This window comes from Pogona vitticeps, chromosome 1 (genome assembly GCF_051106095.1).
Source record: "Pogona vitticeps strain Pit_001003342236 chromosome 1, PviZW2.1, whole genome shotgun sequence".
Lineage (NCBI taxonomy): Eukaryota > Metazoa > Chordata > Lepidosauria > Squamata > Agamidae > Pogona > Pogona vitticeps.
The window spans coordinates 282,708,679-282,733,655 of record NC_135783.1 but is presented as its reverse complement, the minus strand read 5'-3'; the positions used below and the strand labels follow the sequence as shown (position 1 = coordinate 282,733,655).

Below are 24,977 nucleotides of genomic sequence, written 5' to 3'. Positions count from 1 at the left end.
CATCCCCTGCTGTTGTCTTCCAGAGTTCTCAAACATTCACCTCTGTCTCTTTTTGTTTTCCCCTTGAAATGGCAGTTTTTCTCCATTCTTTACTTCATATACACACATCTAGGGTAGGTCATATTTAACAGCAAGGAAGAAAGATATGTCTCTAATCATTTTCTCTGATATCTTACACCTTCTTCCTATATTCCAAGTGGTTTTGTATCAAGAATACATCTTCTAACAATCATCTATTGACATACATAGATTACCTATCTGTGGGTCTGAGCTGAGGCAAGAACCTCATTCTGTCACTTTGGCAGAGCAGGGACAATTCCTGAGGTTGGATTGCTTATTCTTCTTGTGGACTGTTTATCACAATATGGCTAAGACAGAGTGTGGAGTCTTGACAGGGAAGGAATAGTGGAAACAGGTGGAAACCCACCCACCCTGAATTTGTACCCAGCCACTCTCCTAGAATGCTCTGCTCTTTGTGTATGTACAGCCATCTTTTTTGGGTAACGTGTTTCCTCTATTTTTGATTCTCTCTCTCTCTCTTTGGGAGGAAGTGGCTTTCACAAATGGCTATTCTACTTGGTGGGAAGATTCTGCTCATGTTCAGAGACTGTTTGTTTTAGGAATTAGGGTGTTGGGAATTTTCATACAAATAATAACTCAATACTAGTGGCATCCGTCATCTAGGCAGATAGGACATTTTGTTGTGCCAAGAGTCATAGTTCGTTGCAGAATTCATGCAGAACTAGACTGCATTAGCTAGGAATTTTATAGCATTGTCACCTAAACAGTTGTAAACGGTCTCCCATCTACAACTTTGGTTATACTTGTTGTTACTATTTGTTTTTCAAGAGCAAAAATCATTGGAACAAAAAACAGTCTCAGCTAAACATTTTTCCCCATTGGAGGTTCCCCCCCCCCCGCCCTGGTTCCAGACAAAGCAAGGGGTTGAGAGGTAGGGAAAGTCCTATGCCATTCTGTGGACAAAAGAAGATCAGCTGGTATGAATCTCAGATCAAAAACAATCCCTCCTCCCATGAATAGAGAAAGTAGAAGACAATAGCAATCTTAAACATCACCACTTGTATGAAACAATTTACCTTATTCATGAATGTGTGAAAAGCAGCTATTTGCTTTTAGGTCGGATTTGGGCATTTCAAGAAGAGTCAGAGCTCACTAGAGAATAAATGCATGGCTGCCCCATCAACAAGTAAGTTGTGTTCATCTGCATTTTGCAGTTACTGTATTTTGCTGTGGTCTTGAAGTATCATTGGGAACTGATAATGTAACCTCACATTACTGTAACTTCATAGTACAAAGGGTTTATGGGAGTAATCAGTCCTCGCTGGTATAAAGCAAAGCAAAAAGCAAAGTGTGGTGCTTATATACTGACCCATAGTGCTTAAACCACTCTCTGGATGGTTTTTTATTTAATTATGCAGACTACACATTGCCCCTACACCCAGCAATGTGGATAATCATTTACTTACCTTGGAAGAATGGAAAGCTGAGTCAACTCTGCGCTGGCTACCTGAGGTTCTTAGGATTGAGCTTAGGTTGTGAGCAAAGTCTTGATTGCAGTACCTCAGTTTAACCACTGCACCACAAGGCTTGGTACAAGCAAAAATTGGGGGGGGGAGGGGAATTAGTAGCATAATTCATCTGGCCAGAGTGGTTGCTCTATTATGTGTGTTGCGATCTTGAGGTGTAATGAAATGACCAGATAAGCCAGAATCCTGCTTATATTTAGCTGTGTAAGAAAAGGTTCATTCTGCACATCCTTCCACTTTTCTCATCACTTCCAGAAGGGGAAATTCACTAACCATTTTTGCAAGCAGAAAGCCCCATTGCTTTGAATGGGTCAGTCTCTGGCTCATGCAGTTGCAAGCATGAGATTGTGCAGAATGGTCCATTCTCAGAGGCATCATGCCCTGCAAATGCCAAGAGGGTTTTCAGTTGAAACACTGAGATCAGTGCTTGAGAGTAATACTGTCAAAGCATTCACTGAAGACACCATGTTGTCAGCTGAAAATTTCTTAGAGAACCTAAAGACAACGTTCCTGCAGGCATTCATCGAGTTTAAGCATACTTTATGCTCGAAATGTCTTCAGACACATGTGGAATAGATGGGTGCTGTGGTAATAGTTTTCTAAAGAACAGAAGATGTACAGGGAGGAAGACAGCAAGTGCATTCTTATGTGACTCTGTCCAGGAAGGATCAACTGGATATGCCATTATAAAGAAAGGAAGGAGTAGATGTATCTGGTGCAAACTTCCATAGACAGTTCACACTATAGAGCATCCAGAGATATATTATTTTGGAATCTGTAAAGCCAAAAACAAAGTGGAAACAAGAAACAGTACTGGAAACTATTGAACTGACCTGTTCCCCACAAGTATCATCCTTTACCACATAATAACCAGGATTCTATTGCACATTAATGCTAGCATAACACCTTTGCCAGTGCTGAATTTCCTCAAGTAAAGATGTAGGCATTTCCTATTACACACAGAGTCAAGCTGCTGAATGTTAGGCTGATGGAGTTATGCTGGCAGGCATACCTAACAGATTCTGGCCAATCTGTGAAACAAACAGAGGAACACAGCTTGTGTTTTGAGGAAACAAGAGGAGGAACTATGCCAGCATCAAAGTAGGGAAGCCCTGTGACATCACAGAGTTGAAGCCACCAGTTGGTCTCCTGCTCCCCTTGGAAGTGTATCATGGACAAAATGAAGGCTTGGAGAAACAACGGCATCCCATCTCCAGGTGCTGTTGCCAATTTAGAATGATAAAGGGCCTTTATAAATGTTGTGCACTTACAACTGCTTGAAACAAGAAAACAGGAAAGTTCCATAGAGTCACTGATAAACTGGCTACATGTCACAACATGTGGGTTGTGTTCTTAAAAAGATTTGAATGCATTAACACACTAAGGACAGAGCTATTTATTGGAGAATGGGAAGTTGAGTTCAGAAGAAAATGTCTGTTCCTGGCACAATGTGCAAATTATTCTGGGAAAACAATCTCCTTAAGTGTGGGGTTGATACAATGCCAAGGAATCGTATACTCTGAAAAGAGTCATTGACATGGGCAGGCAACCTGGTTATGGCATTGCGACATCCAACACTGATTAATTCGTATTTCTGCATTGGGTGAAATGTACTGGGAGACTTCTCCCCATCAGCTTTGAGCAGACAAAAGTCTGTAACTAAAGATATTACATATATTGGCACCACTTGACAGAAAAAGCCAACATCCTATCCCTGTCCTGGCTGTCATTTCTGCATTAGGACAGTAGATAGGGAAACCAGGCAACATATATGGAAAATGTTCTCATAAGGGCCACCGCAGTGTTAAAATGATGTGCTGTAAGGTGCCTGGATAAGAATGACCATTCTTTGGGGGGCGTCTCCCTCAGCAGAGTCGATTTTGTTTTTGGGATAGAAAATGCCATTAACAATAAGCTTTCCTGAAAGTAAACAACAACAGCTGTTTTCCTTCAGGCTTTACATCCATTTCCTAATATGTTGGGTTCAAAACAAGAATTTTATTTGTTTCAAAATGGGAAAACACTGGTGCTATTTTTGAGACAGGAATTGTCTGAAATTATACACACTTTGTAGAAAAGGAAGGCCGACAGCAGCTGAAAACAAACATTCTTGCTCATATGAACATGTCTGTTTTGGCTGTGAAGGTCAGAAGAGGTGCTCATGCGTACATTCAGGAGAATGTGCTTACAGCACTTCCTTGATCAGCTGCCCTGATAAGGCAGGCTTCCGGATCATGGAAGCACTTTACACATGTGCAACCAAATATGCTTTACAAGTGCCTCTTCAGACTATTGTCCTCAATGCATGAAGGTTTGGTTGGCATCTGGGAGAGCCTTGGGGTAGGAACTTACACCCACACCCTGTTCCCTACAACGGTTATCACACAGATTGCTTTCAGGCTACAACACCTGAATAGGGCTTAGGTGTTTGGGTTCTGTAGAATACTTACTATTCTGCACTCATAAACACATCTGTAGATTTTTATACTGCAAAATACACTGCAATTCCCAAAGAGTCAGGAAAAAAATAAAACTTTGAGATGTCACTCAGTAAAAGTTGCAGTATATTTTATGTACCTGGATGAAAGCTTTTTCATTAACTATAACTGATAATTAATTTTAAAAATGGATGATGGTTTTTAGCTAAGTAATTTTGTTTTTAAAGTTTTGAATGTTTTAAATCACTTTTAAATCCATTCAATTGCTTTTTTGTGTAATTTATTATATTTTTAATTTTACTTGATTTAACTTTGTGAGCTGCCTTTGATTTCATCATCAGGAGAAAGGAAGCCTACAAATGATACAAAACTATCATCTTAAAACTGCAGAGCTGGAAGGGACCCTATAGATCAGTGATGATGAACCTATGGCACACATGCCACAATTGGCACGCAGAGCCCTCTCGGTGGGCACAGGAGCCATAAGTTGCCGGATTGCTACCCCTGGCAGCCAAGCCTGAGGAGGCAGCTGCAGCCACAATGCTAGCACACCGACAGGTGGTGGGCCAGGATCTGGAGCAACTAATGCTGGCAGGGGTTGGGTATGATTGGAAGTGGATCCAGAGTGGGGTCTGGAGGCACCTCCATGCCCAGGATTCCCCCTTCCTCCACCACTTCCACTTCCGCTGCAGCCCACCACCCACTAGGTCCCCCCCCCCCAGTTTGGGCACTTGGGTAGCCATCACTGCTATAGATCATCAAGTCCAAGCCCTGTCAAGAAGGCACAGTATGGAATCAAACCCAACCTCTGGCTCACAGTCAGATACCTAAACTGCTGAGCTTTCACGAATGAATAAATGAATGAATGAATGGTTAACATGAAACTTCGCCATGCCAACAGGGCTTTATATCAGTGCTGGGCTGATGGACCTCCAGCTATTGTTGAACTGTGACTCCCATAAGATATCTCTATAGCATAGCCAGTGACAAGAGATTATGGGAGCTGAAGTGCAACAACATCTGGAGGGCCACCGCTTGTTCTCCTAGCAATACATATACTCTCTGTTTTGACACAACTGCAGTCTTGATTTTATCAGTTTATTTCTGTAATGCTAGTGAATGGGAAGTAACATTTCTAATTACATTCATAATTATTCCAGGATTTGCTTATGTTATTAAAAAAAAAAAAAACAGACCATATTGTCACGGTAAAGATATACATTATGTACACTATATGTAAGAAAGAACTCCAAATTCTTTTAAGAGGAAAACCAAAGCAAGACATCAAATAACATTGAAGAAAACACATGCTTTGTTTAGTTCCACTATACAGTTATATCCGTTTGGCTGTGTTTTACTGGTCCATTGCCCAGAAACATAAATGAGATCATAAACTAGCACTTGTTCCTCCTCCTCCTCCTGTTTAAAGACAATCTATTGCAGTTGTGATTCTGCTTTTGATTCTGTTTCTGGTTTTCCTTCCATTCTACCGTGATGGTTCCTCGTTTTAACATCTTCATTACGAGTCCTGTTCTAAATGACAAGTAGTCTCAAGGCACCTTGCTGTTGTTATGTGCCATCAACTTGTCTCCGATTTATAGCACCTCTATGAATGAGTGATTTCCAAAATGTCCTGTTCTCAACAACTCTGCTCAGCTATTGTAAACTCAAGCCTGTGGCTTTCTGTCCTCTCTGAAATCTAGAGTCAATCCATCTCATATTTGGTCTTCTTCTTTTCTTCCTGCCTTCCACCTTTCCCAGAATTATTGTCTTTTCCAGAGAATCCTGTCTTCTCATGATGTGCACAAAGAAGGACGGTCTCGGTATCATCATTTTTTGCCTCCAGAGATAGTTCAAGTGTAATTTAATCTAGAACCCATTTGTCCATTTTTCTTGCAGTCCAGGATATCTGTAAAGCTGTTCTCCAGCACCACTTTTCAAATGAATCATTTCTTTTCCTACCAGCTTTCTTTACTGTCCATACATGGTGACAGAAAATCCAAGAGTGCAGATCATCTTGGACTTGGTCTCTAGTGAAACATTGTTTCATGTGATGATCTTTTCTAATTCATTCATTGCTGTGCTTGCCAGTTCCAGGCTTCTGATTTCTTGGCCACACTCTCCATTTGGATTGATGAGTGAATCAAGGGATGCAAAATCTCAAATAATTTCAGTTTCTTCATTGTCAACGTTAAAGTCCTATAATTCTTCTGTAGTGATATTGTTGGTCTTCTTATTGATTGACTGCAGTCCTGCGTTGGCAGTTCTTTCTTTCACTTTCCTGAAAAGTCATTTCAAGACATTGCTGCTTTTTGTCAGTAAGATGATGTCACCTGCATATCTTAAATTACTGATGTTTCTTCCTCCAATTTTCACTCCTCCATTATCTGAATCTGGCTTTCCATATGACATATTTTGTGTACAGACTGAACAGATAAGGGGATAAAATGCACCCTTGTCTTACACCTTTGCCTATAACAAATCATTCTGTCTCTCCATATTTTGTCATTACAGTAGCTTCTTCTCTACAATACAGATTGCATATCAGGACAATCAAGTAAAGCAAAAGCAAAGCGTGCTGCTTATATACCGCCCCATAGTGCTTCAAGCACTCTCTGGGCAGTTTACAAGTTAATTATGCAGGCTACACATTGCCCCCCCCCCAGCAAGCTGGGTACTCATTTTACTGACCTCGGAAGGACAGAAGGCTGAGTCAACCTTGAGCCACTACCTGGGATTGAACCCCAGGTTGTGAGCACAGTTTTGGCTGCAGTATAGCGGTTTAACCACTGCGCCACAAGGCTCTTAAAGTGCTGTGGCACACCCATTTCTGTCAGGATGACTCACAGTTTCTCATGATCCACACAGTCAAAGATTTTGCTGTAGTCTATAAAGCGAAGACTGATATTCTTCTGAAATTCTTTGGGGTGCTTAAGTAGCAAATGGATATTTGCAATATGATCTTGAGTGCCTCTTCCTTTTCAGAATTCAGTTTGAACTTCAGGCATTTCTTATTCCATATAAGGCAAAAGCATTTGTTGCAACACCTTGAGCATCACTTTGTTTGCATATGAAATTAAAGCAATAATGTTATAGTTACTGCATTCCTTGGCATTTCCTTTTTAGGGATATTGGAATGTATATTGAATGTTGCCAGTCTGTTTTATTTTCCAGATTTGTCGGCATATTCTTATCAGAATTTTGGCTAAGTCTCTGTGGTTTGTAATAGTTCTACTGGTATTCCATTTATTCCTGTATTTTTTTTCTTTCCAGTGGTTTCAGAACAGGTTTCATTTCATTTTCCAGAATTTACTTGGGGCAGGCAACTGTGCCAGTCCCCCTGGCACCCTGGTGGGATGACTTGCATAGGATGGATATTACATGTTTTATGTAATCTTGCATCTTGCCTCTGATGAAGTCAGCTACAGTCCATGAAAGCCTATGCTGGGTAAAACATTTTACTCTTTATGGAGTCATGACACTCTTCAGGCTGCAACAAATTAACATAGCAATCCCCCTTGAAAGATTTTTATTATGTTACTGGTGCCACAAATACATGGTATTGTTTGAACTATTATTTCTAGTTCAGCTTCTGGCCTATTTTGAATTATGGAAAGCAAAATGATGGCTCTGTGGACTTAGATCATGCCCAGTTCTGTGTGGATGCCCGTAAAACTGTTGCCACATGGAAGGGGTTTCAAATTTGTCCCACAGGTGGTTTTCCTCCACCATCTGGCAAACCTCTCATATGCAGCTGATTGTAGATTTCAGATAATTTACAGTATTTTACTGTAGTGTTGTACAGAAATTCTGGATGATAAGTCTTTGCATGTGAACACAGAAGCAGGTACTTGTGAGGTGCATTTCAAAGCAGCATCAGCATCAGGTTTGCATTATATATGCACAGTTCATAAGCCCAACATACCATTCTTGCTTGTAAGAATGCGAATAAAAATGTGCAGAGGTTTAAAAATACTGGATATTGCATTGTGTGCACATGTGGCTGAGCTTTTTAGCTCAAAGGGCAGAAGGCACTCCTTGTTTCAATCTTCCATCTATATCATAGAAATGTCCACCTGATGTTACAGTGCAGCCTGGCATTTCCTCTAAAAGCAGCATTTTAGAGACAGGTACTTTGCTCCTACTTTACTGAAAGATGCCCTCACTAATGTGCTGAAGGGAGAAGTAAATATATTGAGAATCTTTAATTAGACTACTGCCAGTTACAGAGATTCAAAAAGCCACTAGCTGGAGGATTTGCAAAACATATCCAAGATCTGCAGGGTATACATAACAGTTGTACTTCCTCTCTTCAGTTCTATGAATGGTGCTAGAGACAGATTTTACTCTTCTCTGCATTAGAGATCACCATTCATATCTTGCAATATTTATTTTACTTACAAAAGTATAACTTGAGCACAGTAGAGGGGAAAAGGCAGCTGTTCTGCCATCAGCAAATTGCTGAGGCTGCATCAGATTCCTAAAGATCAACTTGTGCCGTCAGCCAGCCCCAAGCTTCAACCTCAGTTTCAGCCAATTCTGGCTAGAAAATCCCAGCTCTTTTTTTCTCCAGTTCAAAGTGCAGAACTGCACTTTTCACACCCACCAGGAAGCATTTTTCTCATTCCCCCTCTTGTCCTTTGGGGTAGCTCCTAGCTCCAGCTTGAAGAAATTTCAGCTGACTTCTCTGATAATTGGTGATACTCAACATGTACCAGACAGGATTATACTGCCGATTAAGTAAAGAGTTCATACAGCTTGGGTGTCCTATCCTATTAGGCCTGACCCTAGCTTTCAGTATGCCTAGATGACATACATTGAAGAAAGCCACAATGTCTCTCAAGAAGCTACATTATGTTTTCAAACCAAAGTACAGTAGTGTTGTATGTGTTGGAGCAAAAAGTACGAAAGAACTCGAACTGAAAAGTTGGAAGGACATTTTTGAATGCTGTTAAGTGCAGCGTGTCTAAACAGGAACATGCCTTATAATGGGTGCCCAAATCAAATTGTCTCTCCTGTGCCTTTGGCAATGGCAAAGGACTGAACTTGGGCATGTCTGCATTTAAACCATGTACTTTACAACTGAGCTATGGCCTCTTCATGCCTGGAAATGAGCCTGCATTGATGCCAGGTTCTTGGAAGTCCTAATTTGCCACCATGGATTTACTTGGGTCTGGTTAGAATAGGCTCACTCCATTTCCAATGCACAGAGGCATTCCGCCTTTTAGAGCTACAGAAGAGGGTGAGGTTCTCTAGGGAGCCCCATTTGGAGTCAAGCAGTGGTGGCTGGTGCCCTCTGTGGTTGGTGGGGCTGAAAGTACAGGGCAAAATGACTGGAGGAGCCAGAGATATTCTCTCTCTCTCTCTCTCTCTCTCTCTCTCTCTCTCTCTCTCTCTCTCTCTCACACACACACACACACACACACACACACACACACACACACACACACACACACACACACACACACACACACACACACACAAATGGAGAGGCCTTTTGCTATAGCTAAGCAGGCCAGTAGCATGCCTGGTGGTAGCCAGAGGCAGAAGTGGGGCAGTCGTTCACTCATTTGCCTTAATAAGCCAGTCATCTCAGGGACCAGGTGTTTCTTGGCCATCTTTGTTCATGACACTCCCTCTGGATTTTGCACATGTTCATTACTTCTCAAAAATAATAATCACATGGTATCAATTTGATTCTGACATGGCAACTCTTGCCAGAGTTTTAATGGTACAAAGCACGCAAAGAGCTTTATCATTGCCATCTTCTGGGAGCACCATGGGACTGTGCAGCTTGGCTGTTTCCCCAGGAAGAAGAGAGACTCCTGGCTCAGGCAGTCGTGTCCTCCAACTCACTGAGCTTGGAAACAAAACTTGCTGGCCCAAACGATGAATGATGGCCCTACCTAGGAATCCTCAGAGATGGGGAAAGTGACATTTTGGGCTACAATTCTCCGAATTCTCCAGCCAGTTTTTGAGGGTAGTAGTCCTAAAAAAAAGAGGGTACTTCCCTTTTGGTCACCTTTCACTATCAAAAGCACACGGCCAGTTACTCCGTCTCGTCCCTGATCTGGAATGCCTTTGCCTCCCCTCAGGATGAAAAGTGGCGCGAAGGGGGAGGGGGGTGGATCGACGTTCAACTTCAAACCGGTCCTGCTCTTGAGGTCGGTCACCCTTCACGACACCGAAGGCCCGCCTGAGCCGAGAAAGGGTTAAGGTAGCAGCTGTGAGGTTTGTGTGTGGAGGGGGGGCTGACGTCGTCGCGCTTCTGAGGAGCCTCAGGAAAGTAGTTCTCTCTCCCCCCCCCCGCCCCGCTCGGTCTCAGCCGAGGTTTGAAACCGGAGAGCCTCCCCACAAGGCCGGCTCGCTGAGGTCCTGGTCCACAAGCGGCTCCTCCGCTTTCCTCCCTCCCGGAGCAGCGCGGAGACCCACCTTCTCCCTCGCACGAGCCCCCGCATCATGGAAGCCGCTCCCGGGACGCACCTCGGACTCGCCGTCCTCCTGCAGCTCCTTTTCATTTCGTGCCTGCCAAGAGGTACCGTAAGTAGGCGAGCGGCGGGCGATGCTGCAGGCTGAGCAGGATGGCTGCCGGGCCGGCCGGCTCCCCTTTAGCTCCCGGGCTCTGCGGTGAAAGCAAGAGGTGGTCCTCGCGGAAGGGACTCTGCTTTGCAAAGAGTGTGTGTGTGTGTGTGTGTGTGTGTGTGTGTGTGTGTGAGAGAGAGGTTCTCCTAGGACAGCTTTCTGGAAGCGTTTGTGTCTGTGTGTTTTTTGGGGGGGGGGAGATTGAACCCAATGCCCGCCGTCGTTCAACATAACTCTCCGACCGCCGACGTCTTGTTTTATTTTCCTATCACTGACCGGACGGAGGAGAAAGCTGTTGAGACGGCTCTTATTCTACAAAGTGCTGTTAGTTTGGTCTGCCAGGGAGATGATTTCTCCCCCCCCCCCTTTCCAGTCTTACTCTAAAGAAAGAAGTGGCCGGGAGCCAAACAAAAGCTGCGCTTGATTCCCCATTCATGCTTTATTTTCGCCTGTGCCCTCTTACTTCGAAGGGAAAATATTCCTAAAGAAGGTTCTTTTTAAAATGTTGGACCGCTGAACTAACATGCATGGTATTCCTTCTTGACTGAAAGGGCAAAGATGCTTCCCTGGAAAGATGGACTTGCTGGGACTATCTCTAAGTGCACTGTTTTCGTTTGCAAAAAAAAAAGCTGTTTGGCAGCTTTGGGGTTGCCAAGGCCATGCTGTTGCCTGATAAAATGTTTGCTGCCAGAATCCTTGGCAGGATCTCTCAGATTGCAGTTCAGCGTTACTACTCAGAATGGCTTATTTCAAAGAAAGGGATACACATGGGTTCCGAAATAAGCCAAAATATAATGTCTATTAGAAGTTGGAGAGGCAGTGTGATGTAGACTTTAGAGTTGGATGGGTTAACTGGGACAAAGTACAGTCATTTACTTGAGCTTGTCACTATCGCTCAGCCTGGCCCACCTCATAGGGTTGTTGGGCACATAAAGAAATGAAGAATAAAAATGCATGCTGCCTTCCGCTTCTTGGAAGAAAGGCAGGTATAAATACATGATAAAATAATGATTTGTGAAAATAGTGTCAAAGTAAAATGTGTGTCGTGTTCTGGGACTCTGATGTATATACAGAGTAAGTGGTGGTCTTTTGAAAGCAAAAGGCATGGACACATGTTATCTGGATAACAAAAGGTGCCTCATGAAGAAAAGAAAAGAAAAGAAAAGCAGCAAAAGAAGAAAAAGGGAAAAAATCACACATACTAAGTAAACACTATGGCATTCCATGCACTGAAGCTCACAGTGTGTATAAATAACTCCATATGTAAGGCTATACATCAGGTCTACTGTTGAGTTTGAAAGGATCAAAGTCAAATAAAATGGATTTCCTTGGCAGTTTCCTCAGGGCCAGCAGACCTTTTGTCTCTCTCTCTCTCTGCTGGTCCCATTAAAATCATCAGAGCTATGTTTGTGATAGGATCATATTCATGGTAGGAAGGAAGGCAAGAGTGTCTGGTCCAGCTACACTCCGCTTTAGTAAGTTGTCTGCAGAAAGTAGATAAGCAGCTCCCTCTTAAGGATTTATTTACAGTGCATTTTACTACAAGCTCACCGTTGTGCCTTGATGCTAAAGCAGCGCTGATAGCAAAAACTTAGTTACCATGCCTTTGTCCCCAAATTTAGGGAGCCTCCACATCCCCTCAGTCCACTGACCACTGTGCAGGCAAAGGCAATGAGGAGAAACTGAGGCTAGGTAGGAGGCTAGGGAGCAGGGAGAGAAACCAACACATGGTACTGATAGCAGCTAAGTAATGGTCTAACTCAGGATTTCCTTCTTGATAATTAAGTATAATTTTGTGTTAGCAAGAACATTTGCCTTCATCAGGGCAGTCTGAAAGCAGCTTCTGTTAGTAGTTATGTATTAGTTCCCAGATGGTTTCAATGAAGACATGGCAGGTCATCCACAGGCTACATCACTCTTACATGGTGAATGGTATGTCTGCAATGCAGACATACAAAACTTAACATTTTGCTAGTGATTAAAACAAAGAAACCTGGATAAGAGGACATCCTTGTAGAGTATTTTAAACCTAGGTGTAGCCCTAGGTTACTTTGCTCAGATTCCTCAAGCCAGCAGGACCTCATTCTCGTTTCCCACCTAGCCCGCGGTGGGAGGGAGGGGCAGAAAGTGCTTTCTGCTAGCCTGGATTAAGGTTAAGGGTTATTTAGTGTGCTTTGCAAGAGCAAATGTGTTTCAATATCTGGAGGATTCATCAATTTGCCATCAGTGAAATAAGTGTTGGAGCAGAAAACCAAGGGTTCTAAACATTCATTTTATATTTTGAAGTTCAGACACCCACCTCTGATATTTGCAGAGTTTCTGAGGCAAACTGCTTTTCTTTTAGCAGCACTAGTCTGCCTTCTCAGTGATGGACGTTTGTAACTGACCACACAGCTATTTGTCACTACTCAAAAGTTCAGATCAGGGGTAATTTTTGTAGTTATGTTATGTAGTAACAGTACCTTTTATGCTATTGATTTCTCTATATCTGTTGCCTTCCAAGTGGTGGAATATATATGATGCATGTATGTGCTAGAATTGGCTGGGATTGCAACATTTGGCTGGAAATGGGAACCCTGTCCTGACTGTAGCATTGACTGATTAACAGCACTGAGTGAAGTGCAGGTTCACTTCCTAGAAGCACCTCCAGTTTCAATACCATGCCTGCACTAATGCAGTTCTGATTATTTAATATACAGAAAAATATATCAGAAGGAAACAATTTCCCTGCATGAAGATCACACCCTTATGTACTCAACTTGCTTGGGAATTTTTGGAAGGTTTGGAAAAATGATTCATAAGGTTGCATTCCAAACAAGTTGTTTTATACCATGTGTTGAACACTATCTGTGTATAGATATTGCTTATGTAACACCCTTCCCACCCCCAGTGAGTCATACTTGTAAAGCAGAACACAACAGTAAGATCTTCCAGTAGCCAATGCTGTGACAATGATTCTTTCTAGAGATTCTGATTCTTCCAAACCCATGTCCATCCTCATCCCATCATGGAGTTGTTTTAAGCATTTGGGGGGGGGGGGGGAAGCATTCTGATGATCACAGGATTGGAAAAGTCCATTCAAATTCCATGCATTGTCCACTCCCCCAGACTCATGAAAAATTCTCAGATTTTGTGGCAGACCTTCAGAGAAGCAAACAGATTTGCTGAAAGGTCAAAAAGTTATGTTGTGTGTCAAAACTTCAACTGACTATGTCATCCATTCTTTCTGCCAAGAAAATTTTTGAAGTTCCATATATATGACCATAATGTGGGAGCTAGGGAAAGTTTGAGCTAGTTTTAAAACATTGAAGTATAGGATGAGATTATCTGTATCTTTTGGAGTCTTCCACTGCTCTTAACCAGGAAAAAAAGAGAGAGACTTAGAGGAAAATTAGACATAATGTTAGTTGCTTGGGAAAAATGTTGATGTGTATTTTTTAAAAATACAGTATGTAAATAGCAGTTGTAGGGAAGATGTGAGTACCTCCAGGAGTTGGAGAAAGGAACCTAACTGTTTCTTTTTTTGCTGTAATCTTGACAAATTTTTCTTCTTTGAAGCTGCGATAGGTGCCAAGCTTCCTTGTATTGTCTATTTTTTTAAAAAAAATAAATTCAAGCAACTCTATTTCTTAAATGAGTTTGTAAGGGGTTTGACTAGGAATAGAAACCAGATGACTCTCCATGTGTTATTGGTTCAGATACCATCGGCCAGTAGGCATCCTTCAGTCTCGAGAGACTATGGTAACGTGCTCTGTATGGAAGTCTTGGAACAGTGTCTTGTGTGGCTGAGAAGGCCAATTCGAGAGTGACAATCTCTTCCACATTGAAGACAAATACAATCTGCTGTACAAGTGTCTCTTCAAATTGGGAGAGGTCATGATGCACCGCCTGCCTCCAGGCTGAACGCTCAGACGTCAAAGTTTCCCATCTGTTGAGGTCCATTCCTAAGGCCTTCAGATCCCGCTTGCAGATGTCCTTGTATTGCAGCTGTGGTCTCCCTCGGGGGCGGCTTTCCTGCACTAATTCTTCATACAGGAGAACTTTTGGAATCTGACCATCAGCCATTCTCATGACGTGCCCAAGCCAATGTAGACAGCGCTGTTTCAATAAGGTATACATGCTGAAAATTCCAGCTCGTTCTAGGACTACTCTGTTTGGAACTTTGTCCTGCCAAGTGATACCAAAAATGCGTTGGAGGCAACGCATATGGAAGGTGTTCAGCTTCCTCTCCTGCCGTGCACAAAGGGTCCAGGACTTGCTGCAGTATAGGAGTGTGCTCAGGACACAGGCTCTATAGACCTGGATTTTGGTGTATGCTGTCAACTTCTTATTAAACCATACTCTGTGAGTCTAGAGAACATGGTAGCTGCTTTCCCAATGCGTTTATCCAGCTTGACATCTAGGGAGAGAGTGTCAGAGATTGTTGAGCCAAGGTACACAAATTCATGAACAACCTCCAATTCTTGCATGGAGATAGTAATATAGGGAGGTGAGTCCACGCCCTGGCACATGACTTGTGTTTTCTTCAGGCTGATAGTTAGAAGTCTTGGCAGGTCTTGCTAAAACGATTTATGAGTTGTTGGAGCTCTTCAGCAAAGTGGGCAACAATGGCTGCATCATCGGCAAAGAGGAAGTCCCGCATGCATTTCAGTCTTTGCTCTCAATCTAGTGAGATTAAAGAGCTTTCCATCTGATCTAGTCCGGAGATAGACACCTTCTGTTGCAGTTCCAAAGGCCTGCTTCAGCATGACAGCAAAGAAGATCCCAAACAGGGTTGGCGCAAGGACACAGCTTTGTTTTACTCCGCTTCGGATGTCAAAGGGATCTGATGTTGAGCCATCAAAAACTACAGTGCCCTTCATATCCTCATGAAAGGACCTGATGATATTAAGGAGTTGAGGGACATCCAATCTTGGGAAGTATTTTAAAAAGTCCGTCCCTGGTAACCAAGTCAAAGGCCTTTGTGAGATCTATGAAGGCCACAAAGAGTGGCTGTTGTTGTTCCCTGCATTTTTCCTTCAACTGTCTGAGGGAAAATACCATGTCGGTGGTGGATCTATTAGCTTTAAATCCACACTGTGATTCTGGATAGACTCTATCTGCAAGCACCTGGAGTCTCTTCAGCACAACACGGGCCAGCAGCTTCCCTACAACGCTGAGAAGAGAGATACCACGGTAGTTTTTGTAGTCGCCCCTGTCTCCTTTGTTCTTATACAATGTGACAATGTTTGCGTCCTTCATGTCCTGTGGTACTCCACCTTCTCTCCAGCAAAGACAAAAGACTTCATACAGCTCGGTGGTGATGATCTCTTTACAGCACTTCAAAACTTCAGCGGGGATGTTGTCCTTTCCAAGTGCCTTGCCAGAGGCAAGGGAATCCAAGGCTGCTTTTATTTCTGCTAAAGTTGGTTCACTGTTCAGCTCTTCCAAGACAGGCAGGCACTCAATGTTATTTAATGCCTCTTCGGTTACTACTGTAGCGAGCGCGCTGAAGCTTCTATTATCTCAGGCCTTCAGGAGGTCCTCACTCTTCTGCACAGTTGCTGCCACCAATATTTCAGTTTCAATAGTAATTATTCAGTGAGACATGTGTTGCTTTAAAACTTAAACTTGTTTATTTGATCAGTAATATATAATAAGTAAATCACAAGTTGATAATCAATTTCTCTCACTCACTGTACTCACTAACACAGAGAACCCTACTCTCACTGACTTTCTGGCTCACAGGCCCACAGACTCAGGAATCCCTCTCACATACTCCATACACACCTTTATATCTCAGCCCCTCCCCCTTTAGCACCACCTTCCGTTCCCTCATTGGCTGCTTTTCCACTGCTTAGCTGTGACGGACAGGTGAGGGCACGGCCGAATGCTACAAGTACATTCTCTCTAGAATATAGCTCAGAATAGTGCTGCACCCAGCGTTCCATCTGCTGTGCTCGGTCCTGGATGATCACGCCTGTAACAGACTTCAAGGGAGCAGATTTCTTCTGTATTGGACCTAAAGCCTGCTTGATACCGTCATACATTCCCTTGAGGTTACCTGTGTCCACTGCTATCTGTATCTGAGAGCAGAGCTGAAGCCAATAATCATTGAAACATCTACTGGCAGTCTGTTGGACTTGGCTACGAGCAGCTCGAAGAGCCTGCAAGTTGTACTCAATAGGAGAGGCTTTGTATGCTGCTAGAGCTCTCCTCTTATCCTCGATGGCTGGAATCAGCTCCTCCGAATGGGCTTTGAACCAGTCGGCCATCTTTTTGGTCTTCTTGCCAAATGTGGACAAGGCAGTGTTATAAACAGTGTTCTTGAAATGTTCCCATTGTTCAGGTGCATTTGCATCAGCCGGGCCTGGAAGGGTTTCCTGAAGCGCTTGGGCAATTTCCTCCACTTTTCTTTGATTGCGAATCTTCTTGATGTCAATATGTGGTCTTCCTTCCTTTTTAGTGTGATGCAATCTCTTTGTTCACAGTTTTATTCTGCTACACACCAGGGAGTGATCAGTATCACAATCAGCACTCTGGTAACTGTGTGTGATCGTAATACAAGGAAGGCTAGGACTTCTAGTGAGGATCAAATCAAGCTGATGCCAATGCTTCAATCTTGGATGTCTCCAGGAAAATCTGTGTTGGGGCTTTTTATTTAAGAACGTGTTAGTGACACAAAGACCATAATAACAGCAAAACTCCAGCAAGCGTTGGCCATTTTCATTTATCTTCCCAATGCCAAAACGGCCTAGACAGGTGGGCCAAGAGTTGTGATCAGCACCGACTCTAGCGTTAAAGTCTCTGAGAATGAACAGCGGCTCTCTCTCAGGGACTTTTTTGATAGTAGCCGCCAAATCGTCATAGAATTTATCTTTGACTTCTGTTGTGGATGACAGTGTTGGTGCATATGCACTAATGAGGGTGACCAGTCCCGCTGATGAGTGGAGCTGCAGAGACAGGATTCTTTCACTCCCCACAGTAGGTGGAACAATGGATCTCAGCAGAGTATTTCTGACCAATACCATATTCCCTGGTCTCATTCAATAGTTTTCCCTGCCAGAAGAATGAGAAGTTTTTTTCTTTGACAGATCCCATGTCTGGCAATCTCGTCTCTTGCAGGGCAACAATGTCCGTCCACAGTCTACTCAGTTTGATGTCGATGACAGCTGTCTTGCACACGTCATCTATTTCCTGCAGGTTGTCAGAAAAGCCAGGGGTCATTGTCTGAACATTCCAGGTGCCCAACTTTAGGGCAGATGTTTTCTTCTGATTGTTGCATGGTGCAGAGTTATTGATCTGCTTTTCGGCTCTCCCACCATCAGATGTAGCCCCTGGCATCATGCTCTACGCCAATCGAGCAAGACTTATAACCAATAACTGCTAGTTCCTGTGTTATTTCGACACTGTATGCAAAGCTGGAGTGTCCTCTCCAGAGCACGAAGCCTGAGTAGAATAATATGGAGGATAGGCTGTTACCCAAGCAGCAAATCCCCCCTCTCCACGTCACTGAAATAGTCCAATGGAAAGGCAAGAGCCAATACAACTGGTTCCAGCGACGTCGCAGGAGTTGGCAGAACAACACGAACTGTCTACGGGACTCTGGCTCTGGATTTTGCCTCAAGGTTATCTCCTGACGCCTTTTCCATCAGTGGATATAGCCACAAGGCAGTGGAGGTTTGAAATCAGAGTTTTCTTTCTCTTAGATAGGCTGCCTTACATGGCTGATGAGTCCCACCTGCCCGCCCTGCTCCCTAATAGTGTGGAAGTATGATCCTACTCCTGAAACATTCCTGCCCCCAGGTGTATGAAATGCTATTTGGCTATCCTATTTAGCAGATTAGAGTCAAAAATAGAATGAGAGAATTTTGCGCGCCGTTAAAATGTCCCCCAAGCACAGCTCCCTCCTGCCTCTGCTTCCTCTTCATGAAAGGGGCTTAGAGCTTCTGCTGGCACTAATTTAAAGCCAAAGCCCCACCCCCTCAGACCATGTGGTCAGGGAGTACAAAGGTCAGCCTACCAGAAAAGATCTCACCAATTAAAATGTCCCCCAAGCACAGCTCCCTCCTGCCTCTGCTTCCTCTTCAGGAAAGGGGCTTAGAGCTTCTGCTGGCACTAATTTAAAGCCAAAGCCCCACCCTCTCAGACCATGTGATCAGGGAGTACAAAGGTCAGCCTACCAGAAAAGATCTCACCAATTAAAATGTCCCCCAAGCACAGCTCCCTCCTGCCTCTGCGTCCTCTTCAGGAAAGATACCATCATGCCTAAGCAATATAACCAACAATGAGGAGTGACTGGAGTTGAGAAACTTCTGGAAAGTCACTATCACTGGGTTAGACCTATCCTGAATATTTGAAAAATATGTAGATAAGACTCCTTGGGATCTTTCTGTTGGCTTTGCTCTGGAACAAGTCATGTATCAACCTTCTGGTTCTTCCTTTCTAAGAACAGCTACAAAAAGCATTTTTCTTGAGGGGCTTCTGTCATCACTTGTTCCACAGCCCTGCAATTTTGGATAGAGTTGCATTGGAGGTTTGGCATAAGTGTGTTGAGTGACTCATGTATACAGTATATACAGACAGTTTCTGTGATGGGAGAAGCAGACTCTTGTTTTTGGTCAAAAAAGTGGATTTCATCCAACATGAAAACAAAAGAGAGACTTGTGGCATCTTAAAATTAACATATTTGTGTTTGCCATAAGATTTTCTGGACTGTAACCTGGTTCATTTGATGCACCAAGTGTACCTCAGCAGATAGGTAGTTGTACAAACTTAGGGTGGAGGGAAGTGCAAAAGGTCCAAGATAGGAATGATCTTAGAGTCATGGGGGGTACATGCCTTAATAGTGGTCATTGAGAGCAAAGGAAAGAAAGTAGGTAATGACAGGTGTGCCCAAGTGCAGATAAATGAATTAAAGTGAATTAAAGCTAATTCCCATAAATGACCACTGGTTAGAATGTAAAACTGCTGGATGTTTTGCCTTTCCTTCATCCCTGTGTTTTCATAAATGAATGCTACAACTACACTCAGACATCTGAAAACTTGGGCTACAGTCCACAAAAGCCCATGCCAAATGAAACGGGTTAGTCCATCAGATGCCACATAGTTGCATGATGGCTCATCCCTTAGAAAATTTAAAGAAAAAAAATCACTTTAAAAGACCTGTGTCCAACCTTGCAGAGGTATTGCATTGCAACTCACATCACCCACAGCAGGATGAGAAGAGTAACAAGGGAGATGACCAGTGCTGGGTTTGCAAGAAATTTAGACAGGACTGTATTATTCATAAGGCTTAGGCTGAAGCCTAGCCCCCCCGCCCCCAGGGACTAAGGTCCCATCAATTTTTTTTCTGAGATGCCCTACGGCTCCAGTTTTTAAAGGCTCTTTGCACTCTGCAGAGGGCCCTCGAAATACCTGAAAGCCTAGGGACCCAGTCTTGTATTGATATGGCCATGGGACAGGAAAGAAATGTTTCAATCATATCATGATACATTTCTGTCTTTACTAGATCTGTGTTCTCTTGACCTGTTCCTACAAGGTGCAACTGTCTTATTGCATCACATTGATTTTGACACATTAATATATAAATAGATTTGTTCTGCTGGATATTAACAATTAATCTTCAAACTAAGCTGTTGTGGATCATTCATTAAATTGAATTTGATTACATGTTTGCTTGTATGTGCTTTTATTCACAATAACCACTTTTAACAATATTCTTTGACCATCTATCTATTCTCTATTCCTTTTAACTCTTTCCTATTCTCTATAACACTTCAACTTTCCAATCTCTGTCTTAACTCTCTCAATTCAATGTCCTAACTCTCTTATTTCCATTCCCTATCTATCTCCCTTTCTCTCTAACTGTCTTTCACTTTAATTCTGCCCCTCCTGTACTTGAGCTCCATATGATGGACAGGAGTGACGTGGGCATTCCGCCACATAAGCTAACACCCAAGACTGGATTTCCATTAAATATTTGGGATGTGTTAATCACCATTAGGTAATTTTACCATTTTTGTTTTGACACATTAAATGTATTTATTAATACAGAATATTTATGTCTTGTTCCTTTTGTCCTATCGGTTAAGATCTCAAGATACATTTCATTTGATTTTGAGTTGTATGAATACCATTCTGTCTGATTTCGGTATAACTATTTCCCGTATCAATCATGATTGCCCTCTTGTAAGTTGATCTGGAGGTGGCCTGTACCAAATTGAAGTGGTTTGAAGTGGAAAATGTGGAAAACAGAAGTGTGAACTGGCGTTGGTGATGTTATTGGTACTATGTGGCACCATAAACCTTGATAATATGGCGGACTTTCACTTTGTGGGCAAAACTCCTAGTAGCTTGCTTTCTTGCTTCATCCCCGGCCCCCCATCGAAGTCATGCTCAGAAAAAGTCTGGGAGCATGGAAGATGTCTCCTCAGTGTCCCTGATTACTAGCCAAGTGCTTCTACTTATCAAAATGTTGAATTCTTTGTACCCACCCACTCTGGAATATGCACAAGAAACCACAACAAGAAATAAATGTTTCTGAAAATAAGGAACAGCAGGCATTACAAAATTAAATAAAACAAAATAGAAGGGCAGAGGAGAAAGGTAGATCCTGGCACTATTTTGACCTATTCTATCAAATTCTGCACTAGACAGTCAGTTATCCACCCCAAAATCACACATATACTCATTTGTCAATGTAATGAAGACTCATTGTAGTTACCTGAAAGAAAAAGCAAGACAATTCGAGAATACACCCAGTCTAATAAGCAATGGATCCCACACTCATTGCCATGCCTGTATATGAAACTTAGTCCGGTGTGTGTGTGTGTGTGTAACGTCATTTATGTTGCAAAGTTTTGAATGTTAGTTTTAAAAAAACACCACCTCTAGGTGCACAGAAGTGCAGGGACGTACAGAGCAAAATTAGCTTCAAGTATCCCCAAAGCAGACTACCCCTTATTGTCGAATCAATCTGAAGATGCCGGCCACAGAGACTGGTGAAACGTTAGGAAGAAAAACCTTCAGAACACGTAAAAATGATATAAGAGGAATGTTTAAGAGGCCTCATCCCACTGCTTTTCCTACATTAGTAGCTTCCCCAAATCTGCATTCCATTTTTTAAAAAAAGAATGTGCCAGGTCATCTGATCCCAGATCTCCTGCATAACACATTGATTGGCCCAGAATGGAATGGGTTGTGTTATGTCAATAATTAATTGGGTCCTCCCACCCACTCTCTTCTTCTTTTACTTTTCTCCAGAGTATACGGTGATCAATGAAAACTGTCCAGGAGCTGAATGGAATATCATGTGTCGGGAGTGTTGTGAATATGATCAGATCAAGTGTGTATGTCCTGGGCGGAAAGAAGTAGTAGGTTACACCATCCCCTGCTGCAGGAATGAGGACAATGAATGCGACTCCTGCCTAATTCACCCAGGTATATTGATTTACTACCCAGATGTCTTCAACCTATTCAGTTCTCGTCGTTGTATAAACATGCAGTGATCCTGCTTGCAGCCAGGTGGCGAATGCACACTGTTTTTCTCTCCTTGGAGATGGGTGGATGGATGCCAATACAAACGACTCACTATGGTGATGGGAGTTAATGCATTTAGCATATTGTCCATGGCATGTCCTCTTTGCTAGGAATAGAAACTAACACCAGGAGCTGAAATTTCACCATGCATGCCTGGAAGTCCTCCAGAGGCTAAAGTCATCCTTGGCTTTGAGACCAAGGATGAAGATTTTAGCCTCCAAAGCCTGTTTAAAGCAAAGCAAAACAAAACTTGAGAGGAACCAGGTTGTTGAATTCCTCAGCAAAGGAAGATGGGGGAAAAAAAGAAGGCAAAGGAATAAGGAAGAAGTCATGAGAAATACATTTCCATTAGAGATGATAGTTTATCTTTGGCCTGTCTTTTAGCATATATTACTTAAAGAAGATGTTTAGATTTCCAAAGGTAGTATTCTTTAAGGAGAACGCTCTGTTATTAATCTAGTCCAACAGCTTGTTTTAGTCAAGAGTCTCCCTGTCATGAAGTCAAGGAGCTAGAAGGAGATTTAGACATGTTGTGCTTTTTCCAACCACAGATCCTCAGTCTTTTATTACTTGTTCCTGTTGCCTGGCACAATTGTGACAGGGTGAACTGACAACTGTGGTGTGTTATCTCCTGTTCTGTTTATTAATATATGTGAGTCAATTGTGTTTCTGTTGTTCTGGTCTATGCTTTGTCAACCTTATACCTCTGTAGCACTGCATGTTTGTTCATAATACATTTAAAAAAAAAAAAAAAAAGAGGAAGAGAGAGAGATTCAGACTGTTCAGATTTTTCAGACTGAGATGCAGATGAAGCATCTACTCAAGACATGTTTGGATTTTAAGTTTTGAAATTATTTATTTATTTATTTATTTATTTATTTATTTATTTATTTATTTATTTATTTATTTATTTATTTATTTATTTATTTATTTATTTAATTTATATCCCGCCTATCTGGTCATGTGAGGACCACTCTAGGTGGCTAACAACATAAGAATAATACAATAAAATACATATAACCATATTACTTAACAAAAAAGAAAAAAAAAGAAAAAATTATTAAACAAAATAGGAAAGCTATAGGGGAGGGAAAAATCGTCAGGAGTTATCTGTTGGGAAGGCCTGCCTAAACATCCATGTTTTTAATTGTTTCTTAAAAATACCCAACGAGGGAGCCGCGCGAATCTCAGGGGGTAGGTTGTTCCAGAGACGAGGAGCCACCGCCGAGAAGGCCCGATTTCTCGTCTTTTCCTTCCGGGCCTCCCTCGGCGTTAGGCTCCTCAGTCTCACCTCCTGGCTCGCATGAGTGACACGGGTAGATCTTGGTGGGAGGAGGCGTTCCGCCAAGTATCGAGGTCCTAAACCGTTTAGGGCTTTATACACAAGCATCGACACTTTGAAGTCAATGCAGAAATGGATGGGCAGCCAATGCAATGCGGCCAGTGTGGGTGAAATGTGTTGGTATCTTCTCACTCCACTGAGTAATCTGGCTGCCGCATTCTGCACCACCTGAAGTTTCCGCAGCAGCCCCAAAGGTAGCCCCATGTAGAGCGCATTACAGTGGTCTAATCTTGAGATTACGAGCGCATGCACCAAGGTAGTAAGCGCCCCAACATCAAGGTAGGATCGCAGCTGGGCTATCCGCCTAAGATGAAAAAAGGCGGTGCGAACCACGGACGCCACCTGAGATTCCATAGTGAGCGCCGGGTCTAGATGGATCCCCAAGCTGCGGACCCCATCCCTGGCGGGCAGGGTCACCCCCCCAAAAGTGAGGGAGTTTCCCAAATCCCCTATTGTGGGGGCGCCCACCCTTAGTACCTCCGTCTTGTCCTGGTTCAGCATAAGCCCGTTCTCCTGCATCCATTCCAGTATGGTCTCCAGGCAGCGCTGAAGGGACAGGACGGCATCTCCTGCGGTAGGTGAAAAGGAGATGTAGAGCTGCGTGTCTTGCTTAAGAAAGAAACATTGGCGACGGGCCTGTAATTGCCAATTTCGTCCACCGCCAAGCTAGGTTTCTTTCTAATGGGCCTAATGAGTGTGTCCTTGAGGGCAGAAGGGAATCTGCCATTAATTATTACAGTAGCCCATTCCGTTGTTGAAGGCCTGGCTGCCTTGATTAGCCAGGCCGGGCAAGGGTCCAAAGAGGAGGTGGTGGCACGACAGCGATCAAGCACCCTGGCCACAGTATCGGGCGTGACAGGCTGAAAGGAGTCAAAGGTCACCGGGCAGGACGGAGCGCTGGACATCTCAGCTCGACTCACTGTATTCAAAAAAGGAGAGAGGTCCCGGCGGATGGCCTCCACTTTTGATTTAAAAAATGCTGCAAATTGGTCCGGTGAAAAACTAGGGGGAGGCCCATCACTCGGACCAATTCCGGATAGGTTGCGCACTATACGGAATAATTCCACCTGCTGGTTAGCAGCTTCGCTTATCCGGTTAGCGAGATATGTTTGACTAGCAGCCTTTACCTTGGCCTGGTAAAGGTTAGTAACGACCTTGACAGCTATGCAATTGAAATCCATCGGGTCCTTTCTCCATTTGCGCTCTAGCCGTCTCCTGACCCGCTTTGATGTCCGGAGATCCTGGTTATACTAGGGCGCCGGGCGGTCTCTGCTGCGGAGAGGGCGTTTAGGAGCGATCGTGTCTACGGCACTAGTCGCGGCGGTGAACCAGCCGTCGACCAGAGCCTCAACAGGAGCGCCAGCCAGGTCAGCCGTAACCCGTCTCATGGCTTCCTGGAATCCAACCAGATCCAGTAGCCTTCGAGGGCGGACCATAACAATAGGTCCCTGCTCCCTGCGAGGGGGGAGAGCCATTTTGAGGGTGCATTTTATTAGGTGGTGATCCGACCATGACAAGGGTACCGACTCAAGGTCAGTCACCATCGGA

General features: G+C 43.3%; 1 protein-coding gene and 1 long non-coding RNA gene across 3 annotated transcripts in view; one reads left to right on the top strand and one right to left on the bottom strand.

Moving 5' to 3' along the window:
- Window positions 1-5,062: 5,062 nt before the first annotated feature.
- Window positions 5,063-21,728, bottom strand: LOC140703137 (uncharacterized). Its single transcript, XR_012082478.2, has 2 exons — window positions 10,469-21,728; window positions 5,063-10,181 (listed from the first exon to the last, which is right to left on the bottom strand). It is a non-coding gene; the product is annotated as an uncharacterized LOC140703137 (long non-coding RNA).
- PAMR1 (peptidase domain containing associated with muscle regeneration 1) overlaps window positions 10,304-24,977 on the top strand; it is a 62,040-nt gene continuing 47,366 nt past the window's right edge. Inside the window, exons 1-2 of one of the 2 annotated variants that reach the window (XM_020782875.3) lie at window positions 10,304-10,520; window positions 21,812-21,988. In XM_020782875.3, coding sequence (XP_020638534.2) covers window positions 10,445-10,520; window positions 21,812-21,988 — 253 coding nt within the window. In that variant the 5' untranslated portion in view covers window positions 10,304-10,444. Of the gene's footprint in view, window positions 10,526-21,811; window positions 21,989-24,977 lie in introns of both variants that reach the window. The other variant, XM_020782877.3, reaches the window with a different exon arrangement.